At 39.3% G+C, this 25,330-nt stretch overlaps 1 protein-coding gene across 3 annotated transcripts in view; it reads right to left on the reverse strand.

The window, feature by feature from the left end:
* The window catches only part of Dicer1 (dicer 1, ribonuclease III), a 63,473-nt gene extending 38,654 nt beyond the window's left edge, over nt 1-24,819 (reverse strand). Inside the window, exons 1-7 of one of the 3 annotated variants that reach the window (XM_063241119.1) lie at nt 24,427-24,762; nt 5,666-5,854; nt 4,872-5,034; nt 3,865-3,995; nt 2,752-2,886; nt 2,169-2,329; nt 524-692 (exon numbers count right to left, since the gene is read on the reverse strand). In XM_063241119.1, the coding sequence (XP_063097189.1) occupies nt 524-692; nt 2,169-2,329; nt 2,752-2,886; nt 3,865-3,995; nt 4,872-5,034; nt 5,666-5,809 (903 nt within the window). In that variant the 5' untranslated portion in view covers nt 5,810-5,854; nt 24,427-24,762. Of the gene's footprint in view, nt 1-523; nt 693-2,168; nt 2,330-2,751; nt 2,887-3,864; nt 3,996-4,871; nt 5,035-5,665; nt 5,855-22,619; nt 22,671-24,426 lie in introns of those variants that run through there. The other 2 variants (XM_063241122.1, XM_063241121.1) reach the window with 2 other exon arrangements.
* Between the last annotated feature and the right edge of the window lie 511 nt (nt 24,820-25,330).

Here is a 25,330-nt window from a genome sequence, read left to right on the forward strand (position 1 = left end):
AACTCCAAGCCAGAGCTTTTAATATTCAAAACTCAATTCTGGGGACCCCAGCCCAGAATTTCTGACTCAGCAAGTATGGGGCGGAGCCCATAATTTACATTTCTAAAAAGCTGAAGACAGGTAAGGAGTTGCAGCCACCAGTTGAGCTCCAAATCACAACCAGTGCCCTCAAGTTTTCTTCTGGACCTATGAGGGTCAACAGAATCATGCCTAGTTACACACCAGAGAACAGCAGAAGACTCATTTAGTCCATGGGTTTGAGCAAAAATTCTCCCACCTGATCAAAAGCAAAGCAAACAAGACCTGGACTCATTCCTTCTACTAAAACAATGACCTGAATCCTAATTCATCTCTTAAATAATATCATGTACACTTAACGTTCAATCTAATACATGTTCAATGAAAACCTTCCATGGAAATAAAAAGATAAGGCTTTAAACAAAAACATACAGAAACCAGCTTTTTATTTCAATATTAAACACATACAAAAGCTTTTCTATTATAATACTTCATATATTGTTACCTGTTTAGAAATTAAAGTAGAATCTCTTTCTTTTGAATGTACAGATATATTACAGTCATTGATAAAAGTAAGTGCTTCTTCTAATTCCATCAGCAGTCTTTCATAAAGCCCACTTCTGTCAGTAAATGGTCCACAATCCACCACAATCTCACATGGCTGAGAAGTGTATCTTTAAGATCAGAAACCAAAACAGTCACTAATATGCAATTGTAAAAAGCATAAACAGCGATACTGTTGGAAGGACATGTTCTACCATCAAATATACTGTAATGTTTCCACACTGTCTGAAATCTTTAAGATGTCTATTTCATATTTAATGTAGCCTCCTATGGAAAACTCCCCAGCCTTCATTCACTCCTGATGCCATTCCTTTCATAAAACACAATAACCAGAAAGGCACACAAAACTATCCCAAAAGCACATGCAATAATTTTAATTAAGAAATACAGCAAGAATATATTTAATTCTATAGTTTTCATTTTTCTTAACCCAAGCTAGAATTTATATTTAACTTAGAGTGTCACATATGAACAACTAGGCAACGCTTAAGCTAAAAGGTTACTTGGCAGTTAACTCTTAAAATGCTCCAATAGCTGTCCTTCTCCTAAAAACTTATACTACTACAGGTTAAACAAACTCAGGCCAGAGAAAAGCACAGGTATAGCCTTTTAACTTCTACATTACAACTAGTGTTGACTCAGGGAAGTCAAAAAATAGCATGTCTTAAAGGTCATAAGACTTTTATTTCATATGGCACTGGGATATCTTAATTGGATGAATCTAATATGTTACCTTTTCTTCTCACTCAACAAGGCATTTTCTACCCAGCCATGTAACTGACCATCACAGAATCCCTTAAAACAACTGCCAATGCCATCTGGTTCAAGGAGTAACCCATCTGAGGTCACACAGCTCAGAATTAGGGCAGCAAGTAGTCAAACCCATGTATGACTCAACTGCACAGCCTGAGCAAACAGTCTTCTTTATTTGTTATACTTGCCCTAATAACGACTACTTGGTGATTTTTAGCTTTTTTTCAAAACTACTTCAGACTATCATTATTTTGATATGAACTGAATCAGTACATTTACTTAAAGATCATCATTCTCCTTCTGACTTAGGTAGTCCCCGGCTTGCTTGCCCCAACTTAAGCAAATCAGTGAGCATATGTGTGCGCGCGTGTGTGTGTGTGTGTGTGTGTGTGTGTGTGTGTGTTTCCATGTGTAAAGTCTGAAACATGAAATTGAAATTTCCTAAAGAGACAAGCCTACGAGTTATAGAGTGTTTTTCTCAAAAATATGCAACCTATTTTCAAAACAGTAGGATGCTTAGAAATATTTTAAAGTATACTGCTATTTTCTAAATAAATTCATGTTCTTTCAAAGCATCACACGCAGTATCTAGGTCAGAACAGAATAACAAAGCATTCACATTGACAGAAAAGAACCTAAATTTACCGCTGAGGTCTTTAAGTTTCAGGTAACATCAGGAAACAGGAGGAGCTGACATTTGCAACATAGTCTGTCAAAGTAGAAACACCTTCACAGCTGCTCTTGGAAACAAGACTAGATTCTTGCATATGCATGTAATATACTTATTAGTTGCAACTAGAATCACTCAAGCCATGCCTATCTGAACTGCTTACCTGTCTAAAACCACCAGGTCAGTTGCAGTTTCCGCATTACTCTTAAGAATTTTCTCCAGTTTCTGAATCTTTTCTTCTAATTCCTCTGGATCACATTTCCCATTTAAAATGGAAGCAGTTAGTCCCAAGATGCGAGGACATGATGGACAATTTTCACACAGCTAACATAATGAAAGATACTGACAATAAAGACTTCATTTTTCAAGGTTATAATAGAGATATAATCATATTAAACATATCAAAATCACTGGCAAACACTAAAAATCAACTTGTTCAATGGAAACATCAATATACCAAGGATGACATAATAATTAGAGAATTATGGAAATTTCTTTGAAAGATCAATTTTTCAAAAAACAGATTTACATACACTACAAAACATTAGTATATACAGTTTATGTTTAAAAACTTATGGATTTAAATAACATTAATATTCATTTGCTCATTCATATACTGGAACTAAGTTTCAAATATTGATAACTAACATTATTGCTTTTCACATCTTGAAAGAAAACTGTACATTCTCTATAATTTGTTCAAATTGTTACCTTAGACTGTTAAGAGGTAAAGTCTAAAAACGTACCTTCATAATTTCTCGATAGGGGTGGTCTAGAATCGCGAGATGGCACTCATCAAATACCAGAAGATTAATGTCTGATAGTGATAAGTACCCATTTTTCAAAACATTCAAGGCGACAGAGCAAGTCATAATGAGAACCTAAAATAAAACTGACATCAGTATAACCATGCCATTTACCTGCTAGATAAGAAAGAAGATCATAGAGCCATGGTATCATAGGTTGAGGATTAAGAAATTCATTAGTCAAAATTAAAAGAAAAAGTCTAAATGTATAGACCAGTGGTGGCAAACCTACAGCTTGTGTGCTGGAGTGGGCTGTTTGCTACCACTGAAAGCTCTAAAAGGTTCACCATCACTGGTCTAGATTTTCATGCTCTGGAACCAAGAATCAGGAAGACATGGGAAGAGACTCTGAGTATACAATTCTTGATATGGGAGCACATTTTGTTATAATAAATCTAGGTTGATGAGACCCATTAATTTAGTCCAATCACAAATCAATTCACAGCTTTTGTTTCCCCCCACTGAACTGGCAAGGTTTTCTGAATGACTAAATATTCTTTTTATAGCTTATCACCCTGTGGCCATTTAAGTGTTTGCTTAATTTATGAGGATTTATCCCAGTATGTGAGAAAGACTAGTAGACTGCAGGCTGTTTCAAGTTAGAAGGATGCAGCTCCCAGCAACTCTGTGTCTCCCAGCACCACACACAAAGACACTCAGAACATGCTGCCTACATAGAAAAATAGAAGTCACAGGGAATTTGCATCAAAGCTCCAAAGACCCCAGCAAAGAAGTTTATCTATTTATTTAACTCAAGAGTAAATCTTCTGAAAGCAGATTATGTGAAAATTGGAAACAGTCATAAGAATTTGTGTTTTTCAAGTAAGTAACCATGAATGTTGGGGTTTTCTTCCCTAAAGATTAAAAGCAATGCAAATTAGTAATTTAGTTGGTATTCAAATGAGAAAGATTACAGAAGGGCTAGGCTCTAGGCTGAAAAAGAGCAAGAAGTATGAGTTGCTTAAGTCAGACAACCAAAGCTATAGGCCATCTTGCAAACCTAGTCAAGAACTTGTAGGACTTAGAAAGTAAACTTTTCTCTACAAGTCTTACCTGGTGCTTAGTAAACTCTTGGTTCCATCTCTCTTTCGTCCAAGATGCATTCACTTCTAGGTTTGAGTATTCCCCAACCTTGAGATCTGAATGAGTTCTGACCGCTGACACTTGTTGAGGAACCTGGTTCGCTGATTACAAACACAACACTCTGTGTGAGAAGTCTTGCCTAGTTGGCTCTCTGAACAGCTAGTGACCAACAGTTATGAAACTCCTTGCAGCCCTTACACCTAACCCCTAGCTTTTTAGACAGCCAATTTAAAATCACAGTTCCAAAGTCATTCTCTGAAACACACAAGACTTGCCACTTGACCTTCTGGTGCTCACTCCAAAGAACCTTATGGCACCTTTCTTCCTCCCCAATGGTTTCTTCCAATCTAAAACAAACCCTTCCAGGCTGGAAGAGCAACCACTCCAGACCCACCTCTCCTGCTTTTCTCAGTACAACCAGATTATCTCAAGGAGAAATGAGACCACCTTGCATGTATTTAAAGTACAGTTACAGTTACACTGAGCCAGTCTACAAAAAGGGGAAGGACTGACATGGTTATCTGAGGACCTATCAGCCTCGGTTCACAATTTCTTTTTTATGTCGATGTCTAATCGCAAACATAAAAATCTGTATTTTAAACTTACTGAATAACCTATTTTTTAAGAGTCATATAAATTTCTTTCACAAAAGAATAAGTCAAGAATGTATGTACCTCACAAACAAGCACATACTTTGGGATAAGCTAAAACATCAAAACAAAAATAACCATCACTTAGATTAGATCATGTTCCTAAAGTAATTCATTCAAAAGAAATGCAGAATCAGAGCAATTAAAAGAAGTACTGTGAAGAAACAAAATGATACTTCTGCTAGCAGAGCTTCAAAAAGCACATTACTGTATTTGTCTCTTCACTTTCAATAATTTAACTTAATAACAACCACTGAGACAATCTGATTACACATAAAATCTCATCTAATTTCTTCCACGCAATATGATAAAACAATTTTTAATTACCAGAGTTGACCAAGAACACAGTCCTTTTTCCATTTCGGCTGAAGTCTCCCCTGATCTGATAGGACAGCTCTTTAGTGAGTAGTACTGCAATAAATGTCTTCCCTGAGCCAGTATTTAAACAGACGATGGTATTATGATCCAGAGCTGCTTCAAGCAGTTCAACCTAGAAATATGGTGGAAAAAAAAAATCACATACTTGTACCTAAGTACAAAATTTAGAAAACTGGATTCTATTTTAAACCAGGAAATTTCACTATTTTCTAAAAATCTTCCTTCAATAACTTTGGCCAAAAAAAAGAGAAAAACTTGTATGCCTTTACATAAGAATAATAATCAGAAATAAAATGCTTACTACATATAGCTGTGTTGAAAATACCTGTTGAGGGGTCATGTATAATTTCTTCATTTAAGAATTACTTTTTGCACAGAATACTTCTGTAGAATAATATGAATGACTAAACTTACAATTATTGTAGTTCTGCCAGTTCGAGGTAAAGTATTCCCAAACTAATCTCAGTTCCTACCTGGATCATTAGAACAGACACAGCCAAATGGATATTAAGGAAGAGTGAGTTCATAGAGAAGAAAACAAGAAACTTTACAAACAGAACTAACAAATAATTACCCAGCAGATGTTAGAGAAGGACTATTAAGAACAAGTGTTTTGAATGAGAAAATTAATCAGAAAAGGGAGGCTTGGAGAAGGGTAAATGAGTTTTATAAGTCATGTCAAATATATGCTAATTTATTCCATTTTAGTGACAATGCTCCAGTATTAGTGTTTTCATTAGTACCTGATATTTTCTTGGCGTATAAATGTTATCATGAATTGCTTCTTGTTGCCATGGCAGTCCAAAGAAAGGACCCATTGGTGAGGAAGCAGGGGTCATGAGCTGCAGGCCTGCCATGCTGAGGGGTTGCAAAGCAGGGCTTTTCATTCATCCAGTGTTTCTTTCATTGCATTTTTGTTCTAGCACAGCTTACTACAAAAGGGAAAAAGAATACCATTACACAACCATGCAGGGTTAAAACAAAAGAAAGCACAGAAACAAGAGAAACATCAGAATATCATTTCCAGAGGCCTTTTGAAACTTTTCCTATAGTTGTTTTAGCTTTCACTTACTCTTAAGAGGATTGTTTTTAAAAGTCAAGCATTCTATACCTGATCCAGAAGTTCTATAGTTAGAAATGTCTTGAAAGAATTAGATTGCATAAAAGTACATGCTGTTGTAATATTATCTAAAAAATAAGGACTTTAAAATCTATTAGTAGAAAACTGGCTAAATGATGTATAGCTAATGATATACTTTAACTCTTAAGATTATAATGTCAGGGCTGGGGATTTAGCTCAGCGGCATAAGCACCTGCCTTACAAGCAGGCAGTCGTGAGTTCTATCCCTGGTACCGATAAAAAGTTAAAAAAAAAAAAGATTATAATGTGTATCTTACATTAACAGTGTCCAATGTCCAAAATATGCTTTTAAAACATGTACAGTATGTCTTAAGTATGTACATATATACAAGACCATACATATATAAAATATATTAAAGCAAGTAAACACATGAATATAAATTGTACGATGTTATTACCGATAGAATAATGACATACATGGGAACATGCTTAGCATTGTGCCTACATCACAGGAAAAATATGAACACCTGAACTAATTGTGTCATCTATAAAAGGCCATGAACACAGAAGGTGTTTCACTCAACTAAAAGTCTATCACAACTGGACACTGACCAACTATTTAGATGCAGATCTTTGAAACTATAAATATCCTAGATAAATTCAAGTATACCATTCTGTGAAATGAACATTTTTGATGTTAGCTAAGCACTCTTCTGCATGTCATATATTTTTTCTACATTTTTGTTGTGTAAGATGACAAAATAAAAAATGGATTTCAAAAAATTCCTAATCAGAACAGAGAGCCCGGGTTTCAAATCTCTGTAGAAGGAAGTCCACCACCAGCATTCTGGACGGTCAGCACAACGTAGCACGCAGTTTTCTCCCTTAGCTGCTTTGAAGTGTTCACTACCATCACTCTGGGCAACTAGAGAATCCAACTCTTTGTTCCCTGACAACAAGCTTTCTGACTCTCCCTGACATGGTGCATTTAAACCATCATACAAAACATGATTCAGGTGTTGTATCCAATCCAATGAGAAGTCTTTGTATAGTCTATTTCATGCCTAGGCGCAATGCTCAACTCTGATTTCAGAGATTAATTCTGTTGACAAGAATAATATCCAGCTACTGCAACATGCTCTCTCAAGAGATGGTCTGGAGTACGTTGCTGCAGGCGCTGAGGACCCCTTAAGAAAGCTGCCTGTAACCATTCTCCCTCTTTCTCACAGGAAAGTGGTATGCAGAGTACAACTGAGTGCTTTATAAGAAACCAACACGCTATGATTTTCCCTGCACCTAAGAAACTACGTTTACTTTCTACTGAGCCGGTCCCAAAGACCACTGTTCGCCCTCTGCGCCTGACATCCACGTTTCCAAAACCCACAGGCCCTCAAGATTTGCAGGTTCACCAGCCCAACTTTTTCTCAGCAACAGCTACCAGTAAGTCCCTGTGGAAGTCAAGCTCCAACTTTGGGGAGCCAACGGGCCACGCTGAAGGTCCGAGACTAAGGCAGGCACTTGCTCCCACTTTCCTGCCTGGCTACCATTTTCATGCGCTCTCTACATCTCCACAACCACAGTTGCTCACTGTCTAAGGCGATTTGCCCTGCAGTCTGACCGCTTCCTTTCAACATTAATCCAGATCTGCCAAATGAGTGGGAAGGCATCGGGGAAGATGTCATCAGGACAGAAGGGAACATAAGGGGAAGGAGAAAAGAGGGAAAGGATGCAAGCAGCCAACACACCTTCCCCTACTTCCACAAACTAGGCACACCTGGGAGCCAACAGCACCCCTCCTTCTCTCCCACTAGTGCCATTTCTTCTCCTCTAGGTAATGTCAGGAACAATCCTGGAAAGTAGTCTACAAAATAAATGAAATGGGGGCTGGGGATTTAGCTCAGCGGCATAAGCGCCTGCCTTGCAAGCAGGCAGTCGTGAGTTCGATCCCCGGTACCAATAAAAAGAAAAAGACAAAAAATAAAAAAATAATAAAATAAATGAAATGAGTATACTTTGGGCGGGGGGGGGGTACTGACGATCAAACTCAGGACCTCACACTTGCCAGCCAGGAGCTTACACCATTTAGCTAAATTCTCAGCCCAGGTATTATTTTTTAAAGGGGGAGGGCTGTAGTTTTCAAAACTATCAGTATCAGCTAAGCATGATGTCACATGCTTGTAACCCCAGCTCTCTGAGAAGTTGTGGCAGGAGATCAGAAGTTTGCGTCTAGCTTGGTCAACTTAGTGACATCCTGTCTCAAAAAAAGACTAGGGCTGTAGCTCATTGTGAAGGTCCTACGTTCAATCTCCAGGACTATACACACACACACCAAGAAAAGGTGTCATAAAACACAAACTATGAAAATGTCACAGTCTAACGAGGCATGACAACTAAACATAACTGATCGAGGATGGAATTTTTCCCCCCTTTTTAAGACAGGGTCTCACTATGCAGTTAACACTGGCCTTGAGTTCACTTTGTAGCCCAGGCTGGTCTGGAACTTGCAATGATTCCCATGCCTCGGCCTCCCAAGTGCTGGGATTATAGGTGTGTGCCACCATACCCAGCTTCTCATTGAGATTCTGTACTAAAAAACAATGCCATACAGGATTTTGTAAAGCAACTACATTAACTCAGTATGCTGTTTTGATACACACAGTGAATTGTTACAGTCAAGCTAATTAACACATTTACCTCCTCCCATAGTTACCTGTTTTTGGTGTGGTACGAAATCTTTCAGAACTACTTCCTTAGCAAATTCTGGTATACAACACGTACAATTGTTACTAACCACTAAGCCCTTGGGTTGTACATTAGGTTTCTAGAACTTATTTTTGTAATAGTACTCCTTAATCAGTATCTCCTTGTCTCTTCACTTGCATCATCCTCCTATATCTAATCATCATCATTCTATTCTCTGCCTGCAAGAATTTTACTTTCATAGATGTCACATGGAAGTGCAAACATGCACTATTTATTTTTCTATGGCTGACTTATTTTACTTAGCATAAAGTCCTAAATGTTCATCTATGTTAGCACAAATGGCAAAATTGCCTTCCATTCTAGAGCTGAATATTCCAGAGTCTACATGTATATGAGAGACCATCTGAGGACACAAACTTAGACTGTTTCAATATCTCAGTGGCTATGAATATGATGTAACAAACACTCATGTGCAAATGTCTCTTAGAGATACTGATTTCATTCATAAAGAATATTTTGTTTTTTTGTCTTTTTCGTTTTTATCGGTACCAGGGATCGAACTCACGACTGCCTGCTTACAAGGCAGGCACTTATGCCGCTGAGCTAAATCCCCAGCCCCATAAAGAATATTTTTGAATGTGCTTTTAAACTGTACATAACAGCAATGTTAAAATTCCTTAAAGCTGACATCCTTATTCTAGGGAATTACATACTTAAATATTTAGGGGGAGAAGGTCATAATGTACCAAACTTACTCTTGAATAGTTGAGAAAAAGAAGCTACATATAAAAGAAGAGAAATTGATAAATGAGGTCAAATGGGTAAGAGAGAGATAAGGTAAGATCAAGAAGTACAGAGAATGTTTACTTTTAAAAAACTTATTACAGTAAAAGACATATTGCCACTAATTCCCTCCTTTAAAAAAAATCTTTCTTTGAAAACACTTATGCGGTCATTCTTGGCACTTTTCCAAAGCAGTTCTGGAAGTCTTCTTCTGTTTCTTTCATTGGACTATCGTGGCTACCATGTCCTAACTCAATTAAAAACATTTACCTTCCATGGCCATTTTGACTTTGGGGAAGAGTCCGAATTCGCATGGAGACCAATCTGTTGAACAGGGTGCACAGGGACACACCATAATGTTTTCACCAGCCTGCTTTTCTACTTGGCAGCAGCACTCACATTTTTTTGATCATGCCCTGTGAAGACACTCACGAAAGAGGGCTTTCAGAACTGCTTCAGAAAATGGCAGGAATGATGGAATAAGTATGTCCAAAGTAACTATTCTGAGGGGTTTAATGGTAGTGCGCCTTTACTGTAATAAATGTTTTACATATAGATTAACCATACATTGCGATCACTTCTCATACTTTTTATTCTAATTTTTGCAGCCTTTTCCTTCATTTTCTGAATAGCATTCCTGTGTATGTTTATGTATCTACATTCATCTACTGACAGACATGGGTTGTTTAAATTGGCCATTGTGAATAATGCTGCAATAAACACACAGGTGAGGGCATCCATTAGAGATACTGGTCTCAGTCATGACGGGTATTATTGAACCTTTTAAACTTCAGATTGTAATTTAAATACTCCGTTCCTTTATATCTCCAAAGCACAATTACAATGGATCCTCTCTCAATTACCACTTGTACTTACGCCACAAAAACAGCTGGTGCCCAAGTCTGTGTAGTCTTAGTCAAACAACAGCTCACTGAATTCATCAAGGATCCAGCTTCTTATTTTCTACCAGTCACCCAGCCCTAAGCCCGTGGGCACATGACTCTCCCTGGGCCAGCAGAGCGGGTTCATGCTAGTACAATGGCAAAAAGTTAGGACTTACATTTGGTGACAAAAAATAAATTCTTACTCTCCCTATGAACGTGGTACAAGAAATTATCAGCCCCATCTACTGCTCAAATTACCCTAGCCTTTGCAGAAGCCCAGCCTTAAAATAACTCTAGCACTGCAGACAGTAAAAATTAGAGAAATTGCGTTTTTGCTAATATCAATGATCTGCTGGGCTGCTGGATCTACCAACCTTAAAAACCCAGCCTCAATTATATGAGCCAACAAATTCCCTGATTATACAAGCTAGCCTGAAATTTCTGAGACTCATGAACAAAACAAGTAAGTTAATACCCTAAATCACTATTATCTCTCCCTACAAAAAGTCTAGAAAGAGAAATAGGAAAGAATAGAAACAAACACAAAAGAAAGGATGGGCATGAAAGAGGAAAGGAAAAGGAAAAGTCAAGGACAGACACAAAGAAAGCCATCAGATCAGGAAGAAATAATGAAGAGATCCTGCTGCAACATCACAGGAAACTGAAAAGCTCTGCTGGAGAAAAGCCCTGAACCCAGCATCACTCCCACTTCAAGAAACAAGGGAGGAATTCCATCTAGAAGTTTCTGAGACTTCTGAAGCAGAGATTTATTACTTGTCCTTATGAGTTTTTCTTTTTTCACATTCTGCTGTCTGTAAATCGTTTTAAAATAACAAAGGATCAAATGCTTGTTTCAGAAACAAATTAAGGAAAACTTTGGACAGTTTTCCCTCTGTAGTAAGTCAAGGAAGGAAATATTGTTTGAAAACATGAAAGCAAGAATACAAAGAACAGGCAAGCCAGGGAAGCTGGTCCAAGATCAACAGGGCAGACCAAGACTCCAGCTGAAAAATAAAGACACTGATTGCCACTGATTCTCATGCCCTGTATCACGTCCAGACATCAACTTCACCCTGTGTGACAATCCTACTCCTACAAACGAGCAAGGTAAAAAGCTTGTGGAAGGAAGAGATGCAAATTGATTTACTGTCCAGGATACATTCCCAGAGTCTCAAGACACCAAAATCATTTGTTACCAAGACACTTTGCACAACTTTTCCTACCCCACCCTACAATCTGCACAAAATCTGAGAAAAAGGCGAGGTGCATGGGCCTCTTAAGAATCACAATAGTGGCTGGTAAGATTACAGATATGTACCATTGTAAAAGGAGACATCAGAAACATGGCAACAAGGACATGAAATGTCATGATTAAAAGAAAAGACCTTATTTATTTTCATGAAACAAAACAAAATAAACAAGCTATAATGAGTGATGCAAACTTTTAGAAGAGAATTTGTAGAAAATAAACTTGATTAAGAAATAGGGATTGAAGGCCAGGGAGTGAGCTCAGTAGTATAAGCGCCTGCCTGGAGAGCACGAGGTCTTGAGTTTGTTCCCTATACCAAAAAAAAAGAAAAAGGAAATGAATCAAATCCCATTCTTTGTGCTATCTGATCTCTAAGGAGACTCTGAATATTACTGCCCTCTACTCAACACTGTACATCCTGCCCTCCTGGTCAGATCATTCACTCAGCGGGTAAAGCCGCCTCTGCTTTATCACCATTCATCATTCATTCTCACAACTGAAGAGCAAATACCCTACTGCTCTGGCCTGGGGATTTAGCTCAGCGGCATAAGCACCTACCTGGCAAGCTCAAGGTTTGATCCTCAGCACCAAAAACAAAATACAAAACAAAACAAAAAAAACCCTATTGTTCCTTAATGACCACCTAAATGTGTTTATTCCGGTATTTTAATCCTATGTGTTCAACTCAATTCCCCCAGTTATACGTATGTAAATATAGATTGTCTAATTTCTACAAACTATAGCACACTTCAATTTTAAAACAATGCCTACTCAGATAATTTCTTTTGAAACTCTATTCTTACTAACAAATTATCAATTAAATGGCACTACAATCTTGTACAGGTGCTGAATAGCTCCTCATTGCATTGCTCTCTACATACTGAACCACACCCAGGACACGGCAAACAAACAACGAGGAATAGCAACAGGGTGCCTGAGTGTTTCAGCAGTCTCTAGCCGAGCTCACCATTCCTGCTGCGTTACACCCGTTCACAGAGCCACACGCCAACACACCTGTCCTCGTACGGAAAGCACGCTCCAGAAGAACGAAATGTGTGTCTCGTTCTCTGTATCTCTTAAATTTCCTACTAGACTATTCCACATATACATTCAAGTAAGTATCTTACAAAGTGAGTCAAAGACTCATGAATGTCCACACGATAAAGCACAGCAGAGAATCACGGAAGGTTCCCTGTGATTTCTATTTTGATTTAAAAATGCATGCCTACCAATTCCTACCAGCCCTGGAGAATGAATGAGGGAGAAGAGATTTACAAGGGCATTGAAGGTAGCAATTGTAACCCTTTCAGTTACACTTTCCATACAGTCATAGCATTTAAAGTGATTTTTATTCATTTCAGGTATGGTGGCTGGCCCCAGTAATGTACTTTCCAGTTAGGAAAAGTGAGATAATCTAACAACGTAAAATCAGAAAAACATGTAATTTTCCAATTCTTACTTTCTTTAGCATTTTTGACCATATTTTTTTCAACCTGGCCTTAATTTAAAAAAAAAAAAGCAAGCCTGACTTGCCCTGGTAAGAAAAAGATCTACGGTTTCATAGATGAACTTACTATCCTTGACTGCTTTGGAAGAACCAAGAAGTGACTTCAATTGATTGTTTTTCAACTGCAGGTCTTAAATACCTTGTCAAGTAATCTATACTCACGAGACTGTCTGGTGAGACTGTCTCATGGCTTGTCTACACTATTTACAGAGAGGTAATCTAGCAGGAGCAGGGATATAATCAGTGGTAGAATGTCTGTCTCGCAGTGTGTGCCCCTGGGTTCAATCCCAGCACCACAAACAAAGAAAAATAACTTTGTAAAACACAAGGATAAACTCTGCGACTTTCCACATATGATAAATCAGAAATTTACCATCTTACTGTTTAAGATCTCTACGTTGCTGTAGTCTGAACTGTATTTTGACAATGTGGTAGCAATTTATTGGAAAAATCACAGCATGGCCAAGTGTCTGCTCTAAAAATGCAAAAACAGCCAAGTATGAATCCCTGCAAACTGAACATACACAAGGGAGCCCACTTACAAAGCTGGATAAAAGGCCATTATTTTGCAGTAAATTTTAAACAAAAGACATTGGGTCATGTTAGGGAGCAAGTTTTACCCTAAAACAAAGAACAAGAGAATGAGCAGCAAAAATAACACGCCACCCTGCCACAGGCTAGGGAAAAAGCTAGAGAAAAGCCCCAGGAAAAATTTCAAGAACACAAAAGAATCAAAGTACATAAATTTTAAAGACCATGTACCATAGGTGATAGAAAAATGTAGAAATAATTATGTATTTTTCCTAAATTCATATTCAAAAGAAAGAAAGCAGTGCACCATAGAGGTACTTGGCTGAGAAATCTAAATCTAGTGGTAAGTCTAATACATGAATGAATCCAATTTCCCAAAATGAAATTAGAAACACAAGTTCAAAAAACAGTTAAATCTTTACTATAAGCTCTTGATAGAATGGTATATGAATTAAAGAATTGACAAACACAGCTAACAGAGTTAGGGAGAAATTTAAATTTGGGGTGCTTCTCCTAAAGCAAAAACAAAGAAAGCACTGGGCATGGTGGTGCACACCTGTAATCCCAGCACTTGGAAGGCTGAGGCAGAAAGATCTCTACAAATTCAAGGTCAGCCTTGGCTACAGAGTCCAAGCCTGGACTACATAGTGAGACTCTGTCTCACAAAAACAAAAACAACTAAGTAAGTACTGATATGAAAAGCTTAACTTAATCAAAACATACTGATTTTTCTTAGCTATAATACCAGATTTTATCTATCCTCATGAGCTTACTACAATGCCTATGCTATCAAAAGCTCAGAAAAGATACATCTCATAATGATTTTACTTAATCTAGAGAAACCCTAAAATATGCTGGTCAACCTCACTGGGAAAAGAAAGTTTAAAACACGAAAATGGAACTAAGTAGGCACACACTTTGCTACATTAAAAATGAACCCACACACAGAAAGACCCTAGCTGTTAACAACTCCCTTCCACCCACTTTTCTACATTAATAACAGAATATTTTAGAATCTCGCTCTCTTCAGCTAATTCCTAAATCAAGGTGCTGCTCTGGCCTCTTCACAGGCAGTCACTTCTTCCAGATGCCATCCCAGGTAGGCAGCTACAGCACCACCAGGAACCTAGAAACTAGCCAACCACCAGCCTTCCTCCTCCTCTCCAGGCTTCTGGACAGTGACCGGACCACGGAGGAGCACACTGCTAGTGGGTAAACCCACAAACGAGTTCAGAGCCAGGTGGAGCCGCACAGAAGAGGCAGGACCTGGAAGGGCACCTTCTACCTCGGCTCCTCCTCTCCTTCTGGTTCCTGGCCACCCTGACTTGAGCACCCTTCCTCAGGGATGTGTCCTTCCACTGTGCTGTTTCCCATTTGAAGCCTGCAGACCAACGACGGAAACTTCTAAAACTGAGTCAGAATATGCTCTCCTTCCTCAGGTTGTGTGTGCCAGACAGTGTGGCTCAGGCAGGATTAACATGACTAATATATCTGTATGACAGCAATGTCTGACTGTCCTGAAGATCAAGTGAGATTTTAAACCTAGTCAGGAGAAGTAACTGAGTGGAGCACAGAAAATGTTCAATAAATATAGTTTTTTTTTTTTAAAAGCACTATCTTTATCTAGAACCACTGTTTATAAACAATTCTTATTAAAATGTTAACCCCTAAATGAAAACCTAAAATGCTTCATTACTCCTACAATTCAGCATACAAAATGCAATCTCATATATTTTTAAAATATACACAATTTTATACAGTACTTGCGGCTACATCACCCTGAAATAAAACCACAAGTCCTTAAGGGGATCAGAACACACTACCCTTTTTAGGGGGATGGAAGCTAAGTTGCCTAGGCTGGCCTGGATACTGACAGCCTGCTACCTCAGCCTCCCACCTGGCTGAGGTTACATGAACATGTGGACAGCCTACTGGTTTTCTTTAGAAGCAGTAAATAAATAACAAAGAAAAAAACAGAAAAGACTATGTGCTACTTACTGCCTAGGTAGATAACATTAAAACCATTTCACAGGGCTGGGGATTTAGCTTAGTGGCATAAGCACCTGCCTGGCAAGCACGAGATCATGAATTCGATCCCTGGTACAAAAAAAAATTTTTTTTCACTAAACTTTTCTAGGCAATGCAATGTGACATACAGGGACAAAAATTAGTAATAATTAAATAACTAAACTTTGAAAATGCAAAATACAAAATAAAAAGACAAGGAATATCCAAAATATCCACAGCACATAAAATAAATGTCAAGGGCTTATCAACTATTATTCAATGAGTATGTATTATGAAAAAAATCTTACCTCAAACCAAAATTTGAGATACTAATGAGAAAACAAGTGGGATAGTAATTTCAAGAATTTAAACTGTAGTATCTTTAGATAGTTCAATACAAATAACGAAATACCATACATACATTTTACTTATACTTGTTTTACCTGTCATTAATCTATCCTGCAGCATTACCACAAAATCTTCAAATGAATATTTTCTCTTCTTTTTTAAAATAAAAAATGTTCCCTTCACCATTTCTCTATGATGGCAAAAAATAAATAAAAATAAAAAATAAAAAAAAAATAAGCTCACCCGACCCATCCCCATCTATGTCTAAGAATGAATGAAAGAACCGTTTGTCAAACCGCAGTGCATTTTACATGATGGAACTAAGTTCAGGCATTGAAAGTGATGATAGTTTGTACTGAGCAAAAATGCCTACACTGTGGCTTGAAAACAGCACAATACTTTTATAGTCAGATGACAATCTCAGTTAAAAACTAACAAAAGGGAAAAAAATCAAAGAGAGGAGAAAAAAATTTCACCCAAAAATGAACAATGGGATTACTACAGTGAGTGACTTCATTTTACTTTAAACTTTTCTGTATTTCAAAACTCCCTACAGTTGAACACATAGAGCTGGGGATGATGTCCATGAAGACCACAGCTAAGAGACCCTGGTTTAGGTAATAAAGACACCTCCCCTCTGAACCACTAGTCGCACTGCCATTTGCCCAGTACCTACCTCTCCATAGCTTCCCTTCTCCTCTTCACGCGTGCCTCTGTGAGCCAAGAGCTTTCCAGAGTTCCCTAACCCTACAGCACACGTGTACTATTTAGATTTCAACACAACCATGCCTGCCTGAAGATAGATCTGCCCAAAATTAAAGCAGAGCACAGGTCATATACTATTTGAACAAAGGCCATCCATCAAATTTTCATATGAAAAGTATCTCTAAGGCTGTCATTTCTTCTTCTTCTTCTTCTTCTTCTTCTTCTTCTTCTTCTTCTTCTTCTTCTTCTTCGTTTTCTTCTTTTTGTATTTTCTACTTTTGAGAAGACTTTAAACAACTCAAATTATTTTGGTAAGTCAGTGTCTCTCTCTTTGGTACCTCAAACCCAAAGAAGAGCCAGCTAGAAACTGTCAAAGACAGAAGCAACTGGGTATGGTGGCACATGCCTGTAAGAGCTCAGACCGGAGAATGGCAAGCTCAAGGTCAGCCTAGACAACTTAGCATGCTCTCATCTCAAAATAAAAATTTTTTAAAAAGCCTCAGGAGGTGGCTTAGTGGTAGAGCACGTGATCAGCATGTACAAGGCCCTAGGTTCAATCTTCAACACCACAGTGGCAGGGAGGACAGATGGACAGATTGACAAACAGCATCAGTCTGTACAGTGTTTAATTTTGACATCATCCCAACTGTACTCATTCTATTCCTTGCCAGGTAACTCCTAACTATTACAAAATTCTTTTCCACTGTAGTGCTAAGTAATCTGACTGTTGCCTTAAAGATATTTCAGAAACAAAGTTCTCAAAAGTTACAGACTCAGTATTTTTTAACTTTAATTTTCCATTTCAGAAACTGTATTTTGTCAAGTTTAAAATTCACATAAAACTATTCAATATTTACTAACAAAACCAACGGGAGTGACAGAAAAATCATCATATTTATAATTTTTAACCAAGATATCAGTAACTGAAGCAAGAATGAATAATGAAAGCCCAAGTCATGAGTGAAGATTAAAAAGTCTGAAAGTATCTCTGCACAGACACTACTTATAACCAATATTGGTGACTTCACAGTGGAAAAAACCAGAGAACCTCACAGATATTACCTTAACCCAAGTGAGGAAATTAAGATTCCCAACACTATCACAAACTCACAACATGTATCTCACGCAGTTTTCCTGCCCAAAGTGCAAAACCTGAATGTAATGATGAGAAAAAATACAGACCAAGTCTGAGGCTCATTTTACAGAACTGGTTAGTACTCATCAAAAACGTCAGCAGCATAAAAGACAAAAGCTGACAGGAAAGAGACATGACAACTAAAGGCGAGGCACAATCCTAGACAATCATCATAACATCTTATTTCTTTAGTGAAATGGAAAATGCTATTGTAAATGGTTGTCTTAACAGGACTCACACATATTGATGTAAACTGCCCACCTGAGCACTGACTGCTTAAACAAGACACTGATTACACACATTTGCTCGTGTGTTTATTTTATGTACACATTTTCATATTTACTTATAATATATTGCACACACATTTTAACCACCCAACTATACTAAAGGGGATTTAAAAATTACTTTTCTCCCTATTCTTAGGCAAAATATGGTCTCAACAAATGCAGTAAAACAGTAAAAATGCCTGGAATGCTCCTGGTGTTTGGCAAAAAGAGAAGGTACTTTGCAAACACTCCAGTATCGTCCTTCTTCATCATACGTCAAGGGGAGCTTTTTCTAATAAATATTGAGGCTTTTTTTTTTTTCTTTTTCTCTTTTTATTGGTACCGAGGATCAAACTCACGACCACCTGCTTGCAATAAATACATCCCAGAAGACAAGCACTATTCGGCAAAGCCTCCACTGTTGTTTTATTGAAGGTTGGAAACTAAAGCCCATATAACACATAAGCAATAAGGAGTTACTCTTAAGATGCTAACATGATTTAGAAACTTCAGCTTGCTAAACTCAACTTCAATGTCAACTTTTTTTTCTTTTCCTTTTTTGTTTCCCCTCAGTTCTGAGGGGTTGAGCCCAGGATCTACCTCCTCACTGAGCTACAATCCCAGCCTTTTAAGTTTTTTTTAAAATTTTTTAAAATTTTGACACAGGGTCTAAACTGTCAAGGTGGGTCCTTGAACCTGGGTCCTCCCTCCTCATCTTCTCACAATGCGAGGATTACAAGCACTGCACCCAGCTTAAATACCAATTTGGGTTGTCCTATTACTTGTTACGTACTTTTTATCAACAGAATTTCTGCAATTACCTTTAAAATACAATTAGGGCTGGGCTAAGATTAATAAATTGAGTTTATTATTTGTAACATACATGTAAAGATTTAGAATTTAGGATTTGGGTTTATTTTCCTTCTTAATGTTTGGCTATATGATAACAATGACTCTAAAATATTGGGTAATAGCAACGTAGTGTTATATATAAAATATAGTAAGCTTTTACAATTAAAATATGAAGTACATGTGATAAATTAAAACCAAATTTAGAAGCCCAGAGTTACTTGTAATCACCAAGCAAGTTTGTTAGAAGTAAAATCAAAGTAGAAAAGAACAGGTTTCTTAAGTGCCACATATTTTAAACGGCTCAGTTCCATCAACCATATCTGCCTATTGTCCAGAATTTCCTTGCTCCCTATTACATGTGTACATGCTGCCATAGCTAAATCCACTGTCTGTGGATGGGATTCAATGCACCTCTTACAATTTTATAAGTATGCACATGTACATTTTTTTTCCAGGTTTAAGATTCATTTTTTCTGCAAGAATCTCCAATTTCTAAGAATTACTGGTCTACATTAATCAGATTGGTTTGAAGTATTCTGAGGTAATGACTTTACTCATGTATAACAGATAAATACGGTATTCAGAGAAACCTGGAGATGCTTAAGGAACTATCACACTTGGTATCACCATTATAAAGATCCAACTTAAAGGACTTAACCAAAAGTCTCATAGAAAAGTTGTTCATAAAATACAAGTACAAGCTCTTTTTACCTTCTGTCATAAAACTGGACATGCTTATCAATATTAGTGATTTTGGGAATAGCTACATCTAATTACATAAGAATATACAAAATTTTCTCTGAAACACATATTTGAAGAAAAATAGTATTATCCAAATATTATCAAGCACAAGTTACATGGCAGAACTGGGCTGAAACACAGGAATCTCAAAATATCTCCAAGTGTATTAGGAAAGTCTACTGCCTTTCTCTTCCTCTTCGACTAAGCTTATTGTTCTAACTCCTTAATTAAAGAACCTTTTAACATCATTTCAAGATCAATTCTTAAACTAAGATTCTTCCTGCACTATTCAAGTACATTTCTTAAAATTCTGAACTCGTTAACTGACTTTGTTCAATTTCCTAATCCCCAAGATTAGATTGTTTTTAAAATCTCTACTTTATTGCATACTCTAAGCTATCCCTTGAAACAAAACAATCCTAGGTTAGCCCACTTTAACAATGATAAAGTACACACAAAATACCAATGAAACTCCAACAGTACCGCAATTCTTATCACTTCTTTCTGCCTAAGTCGCTATTACACAAATGGGATCTGCAAAAGGAGAGTAAGTATTGTGATCTGTCCAAAATAAAAAGTAACCATCTTTTAAAAACACATAATATTCAAGCAATATTACTCCCCACAAAACTATTTTAGCTTCTAATCTTCAAAAAGTATTACATAAACTAATATCCTCACTCAACAAAACTGAACAGTCTATAGATCAAACACTGTATCTAGAAATGAAGACGCATGAGGTACTCAATCCTTACTATTCTATAAACCTTTTATTAAGGTAGCCAAGAAAATTTTACGTCACTACAGGCCTCAAAAAACAAAACTGCAGCCCCCGTAAGCTGGTCATGCCTCATTTCTAGTAAAAGACACATGGCAGTCTTCACTGAATGCCTCATGGTGGCCTTTTAGCCACTTACTTACACCACAGAACTACGTGTTAATGGGCAGTGCCTTAGGAAAGCAGGAAAGTAGCCTTTTTTTTTTTCTGATCACTATTTTTTCTTCTTTTCAATTATATTCACAGAACTGTCTCCATTGCATGATTTGTAAGGGGGGAAAAAGAATGAAAAAATGGAGGAGGGGAAGAAGGGAAGGAAAGATGGAAAAGAAAAGTGATCCTTCAGGATAAGAGCCAAGTCACATGAACCACTATGTTCCCAAAGTACCTTCTCCCAAAATCTACACATAGCAGGGACAGGATGGAGTGAATATTGTTAAACAAAAAAACAAGGTGAATGAAATTTGCTATGGGTGTCAAAGCTCAGAAATTTGAAGAGATTTTTAATTCTCAATTTCATGTGACATTATATACATAGCACGTGTTTAACAAATTAGTGAGAGTAAACATCTATATTCAGCTCATACAAGCCAGTCCATCTTTTTAGACTAAAATATATACTCCTCCAGAAAATAACCACAGAATCTGGAAAATCCCACTGGTCTATCCTGTCCAGAAGATGGTCTACTCCTAGATGGGTTGTTATTTGGCATTGGTGAAAAGCTCAATGAGACAACTGGTGTTTGAGGGACCTCACTTGAAAGATAAATTAACTCCAATGAATGAAACCATCAGAATCATGCACATCTATTTTACTAAAGCTTTTCTAGTACTTCTAAGGCTTTTCTCCAGTCCTACAATGGCAGGTGAAAAACGTTTCTCCATCACCTGTAAAATGTGAAACACTTTCTCCCTGCATCATTAATATTATATTATATAAAAGTTCAACAGATTAATTCTTCATACAAGAAAAGTGTCTGCTTCTCCTAAATGGCATCCTTCTTCTCATTAATCAATGCCAACAATAATTCTATTTCCTCTTTCATTTTGCCATACTAGAAGAGAAAGACTTTAGTTACACAGAGGCCCTGAGTTATCTTGCGGTCACCCGCTCACCCGGTTCTCTCCCTGCACTCTCTTCATGTTACCATTACACTACCACGGTCCTCTAAAGAACCTCCCCATTATCGCTGAGAACATCTTAAATCCTTCCCAAAGAAGACAGATTATAAACTACTATACTAAATGGTTATCTCTGAATAGAATGTTCTAATATTACAGTCTCCTTAACAGAAATTAGTAAGAACTGAAGACAACTGTGCATCCCACAAAGGATCTGGTAAACATGAAAGAACCAAAAACAAGGGCTAAAAGGTCCAAGTCCCACAGGCTACAGAGGTGGAACATCAAGGACACAAACCTGCCTTCAAGACTACAGACTACTTTGAGAGGCCCAAAGTGAGTAAGGGGGACATTTTTGCAAAGCAACCTGTAAATAAGAGACAGTATAATATCCATGCTTCCTCCACTGGGCTTTCAGGGATGAGCTAAACTTGTAAAGGCACAAAAAGCAAGGTAAACAAAGTAAGTCACTTGGCTCCAACTTTCTGTTTATACAACTTAAAAAGAGATTCTAGCAGTGTGCTCTGGCATTCAATAAAGCACATCACTCAGAACACATAAAAAGACAAATACTCATGACTCCATTTCTGTAAGCTTCCTAGAGAGATCAAATTCATAGAGAGGGGAAAACTTGCGGTTACCCAGCATGGTAGGAAGTTACAATGCAGAATCTGTATTTAATTGGGTACAGAGTTTCAGCTGGGGAAGATGAAAAAGTCTGAGATGGATGGCTTGGAGAAAGACTGTGAAACAACACAAATGCACTTAATGCAACTAAATTACATACTTAGAATGGCTAAAATGGTGAGTATTATGTGTATTTCACAATGTTAAAAGAAATCAGAAATAGGCAGAGGACATTTGAGCACTCAAGTTAGATGGGGCTTCATTGCTCCCACAAGCATCAACAGAGGACTTACTCTAATCAGGCACACTTTTCCTAACCTCTACTTGGCAGAGCAGTGCAAAGCAAAGAGCATGCATGCAAGGACTCTAAAGTCAAACCATAATTCAGTCGTGACTGTGGTATTTCTAGATTCACAACTCTGAGCAATGATCACCGAGGCTCAGTCTCCTTGCCTGTAAAATAAGGACAATAGTGAGACTGTCTCAGGGTTACAGAGAGAACTGAGAATGGATGTAGAGAATCTGACACATCTCCATACATATTAAGGAGGCACTCAAATGTTTCTTCCATTTCCTCTAGCACAAGAAACATGTTAAGGTCACAATTGAGAGAAATATATACTTTGTTACATGAAACAAGCATCTTACACCTCAGACTGGCAGAGAATAAAAAAGCTCAATACCATAAATATTATGCTCCTTAGAAAGTGTTACTCATGATATGTAACACCACAAAAATCACTATCAGGAATCATGGCATCATGACATCAAAATGTCTTCTAAAACTAAAACAATGGAACTCAAGATTAGCAAAATAATCGAGCTGTACAACTCATACAGTCACAGGCATAGTACCGTATTCAGAACTGAACCTTTATATAAAGACTGGGCAGCAAAGAAAGTAAATAAAACTCTTGCAAGAAAAGGTCTCTTATTCCCAAGTTAAGATAAACTAATTTATCTTTTCTTAAATCAGTATTTTGATGTCATGGGTAAATCCACAGACCTGTGTCACACCCTCCATGCTTCCAGTTACCAGATCGAAAGCAATCTTTAGTGGTGTTTTCTATTGACAGTATATAAAAATATATATGTAACTATTCTGCATATATTACAAATACCACGCGCACACCACAGTTAGCTTAAAAGACATTTTGCAAAATACACTGATCATTCCAGAACCCATTTCTCAAAGATATTAAAGTAGAAAATTTCTACTTTCTAGGAGACTCATCCAAAACCCATCTTTTAATAAATTGAGCTCTTGGTTACAAATGAGTATTTTCGCTTAAAAGTGTAACAACTGTAGCAATACACTTGCAACTTAGTTAACTATACAATGCACATTTTAAAAAAATATTTTCTAAGTTGCTTAAGTTCTAACTTGAGCCCTTTTCTACAGCCTGTGAGGCATCTGAAAACAAGACAACTAACAATCAGGATTGTAAAGATTCAGAAACCCTGCAAACAGAAACACTGACTCCCAAGTTACCGACTTCAATCAAATGAAGATTTTCAGAATCCGACCACCATAAAAACACTTAAGTCTTGGGCCATCAGTAACTCATCCTTTAACCACAACTTTCCTCCGGAGAGCAAAGACTAATCACTAGAGCCAGGACTCCCCACCCAGCGATTTTGGCAAGTCTTCAGGACACTACCTGTGTCCTGCAGGTAAGTGCTGCTCGGCCTTATTAGACAAACCCCATAAATCAGACGTGGTGACCCACAACAGACACTGATTTTCCCCAGACTCAAAAGGTCCTTAAAAGAGGCTCTCGCCAGGGTCCAGGCACGAAAACATCCAGGGGAGGGGCGAAACGACGGCCTGGGGCGCCTGCCCCCCGCCCCCCGGCCAGCTCGGCCACCCACCCGGGAACACGCGAGCTCCCGCCCCGCGCAGGGAACGCAGGCCCGCGCGGCGACCCGCACGGTGGGCGCAGGCCCGGGATGCCAGGCCCGCGAGGACCTGTCAGCAGCCCGGCTCCTCCTGCCCGGGTGGCCCTGCGCCCCGCAGCCCGCGGCCGCCGAGGTCCCGGCGCAGGCCCTGCCCACGAGGCCGCGCCATCTGCGCCCGCGGCCCGGGCTCCCCTGCGGCCTGCGGCCCGGCCCCGCGCCCACGCCGACCTCGCCTCCGCCCCGCCCGGCTACAAAGCGCCGCGGCCCGCCCGCCCGGCCGCCTCACCTGCAGCACGGGGCGCCGCGGGCCTTCCAGAACCATCGGACCCCGCTCCGGCGCGCGCGTCACAGCCCAGGCCTCTCGGTGCCGCCCGGCGCCGCCGCCGCCGCCGCCATTTCCTGCCGCTCGCCGTCGCCTTGTCCGCGCTGTCAGGCTACTCCATTCACCTGGGCCCGGAGCCGCCCGCGCCGCGCCGCGCCGCGCCCCGACCCCTCCCGGCGGCGCCTGCGGAGACTGCGCAGCGCCCGGCTCGCCCGCGGCCCGTGCACAGCCCGCGGCAACGGCGCACGGCCGCTTGGAGAATCCCAGCCGCGCCGCGCCGCAGCTCCGCGCCCCACGCCCGGTCGGCCTGCGGCGGCATGAGAGCCAGGCTCTGATTGGACGGGGCGCTGCGGTGAAAGGTTAACCCCGGCCACCCAGCCACTCAGGAGCCGGGAGACAGCGGACGCGGGCCAGGAGGCCGAGGCAGTGTTGGCGGCCCGGCGCGGGGACCCGAACGTAGTCGCTCAGCCAGTCGCCCGGGGTCTCTGCGGCCCTGTGCAGGCCGCGCGCGGAGGCCTGCAGCTGCTCCTGGCGAGCTCTCCCGCCCTTCAGACCTTGTCTCCCTTTTGGGTGGCATCTTGTGGCCTCCACCGCACCCTCGGTGAGGCCCTTCCCCGCCTTCGTAATTGTTCTCTGCGTAGTTGGGACCGCTGACCGCCGCAGCTTTTTTGTTTTTTTAACCCCGGGGTAGTGGTGGGAGATTGAATCAAGGTCCTTCCTTTGCACTGAGCTGCATCCCTAGCCCTTCTTTATTTTGTAACAAAATCTCACTAAATTATCCAGGATGGGCTTCAATTTAGATCCTCCTGCCTCAGCCTCCCAGAGTGCTGAGATTAACAGGCTTGCTGCTCCTGATCCACCACACCAC

The sequence above is a fragment of the Cavia porcellus genome, unplaced genomic scaffold (genome assembly GCF_034190915.1).
Source record: "Cavia porcellus strain 051 isolate PalLab524CR breed Dunkin Hartley unplaced genomic scaffold, mCavPor4.1 scaffold_31, whole genome shotgun sequence".
Lineage (NCBI taxonomy): Eukaryota > Metazoa > Chordata > Mammalia > Rodentia > Caviidae > Cavia > Cavia porcellus.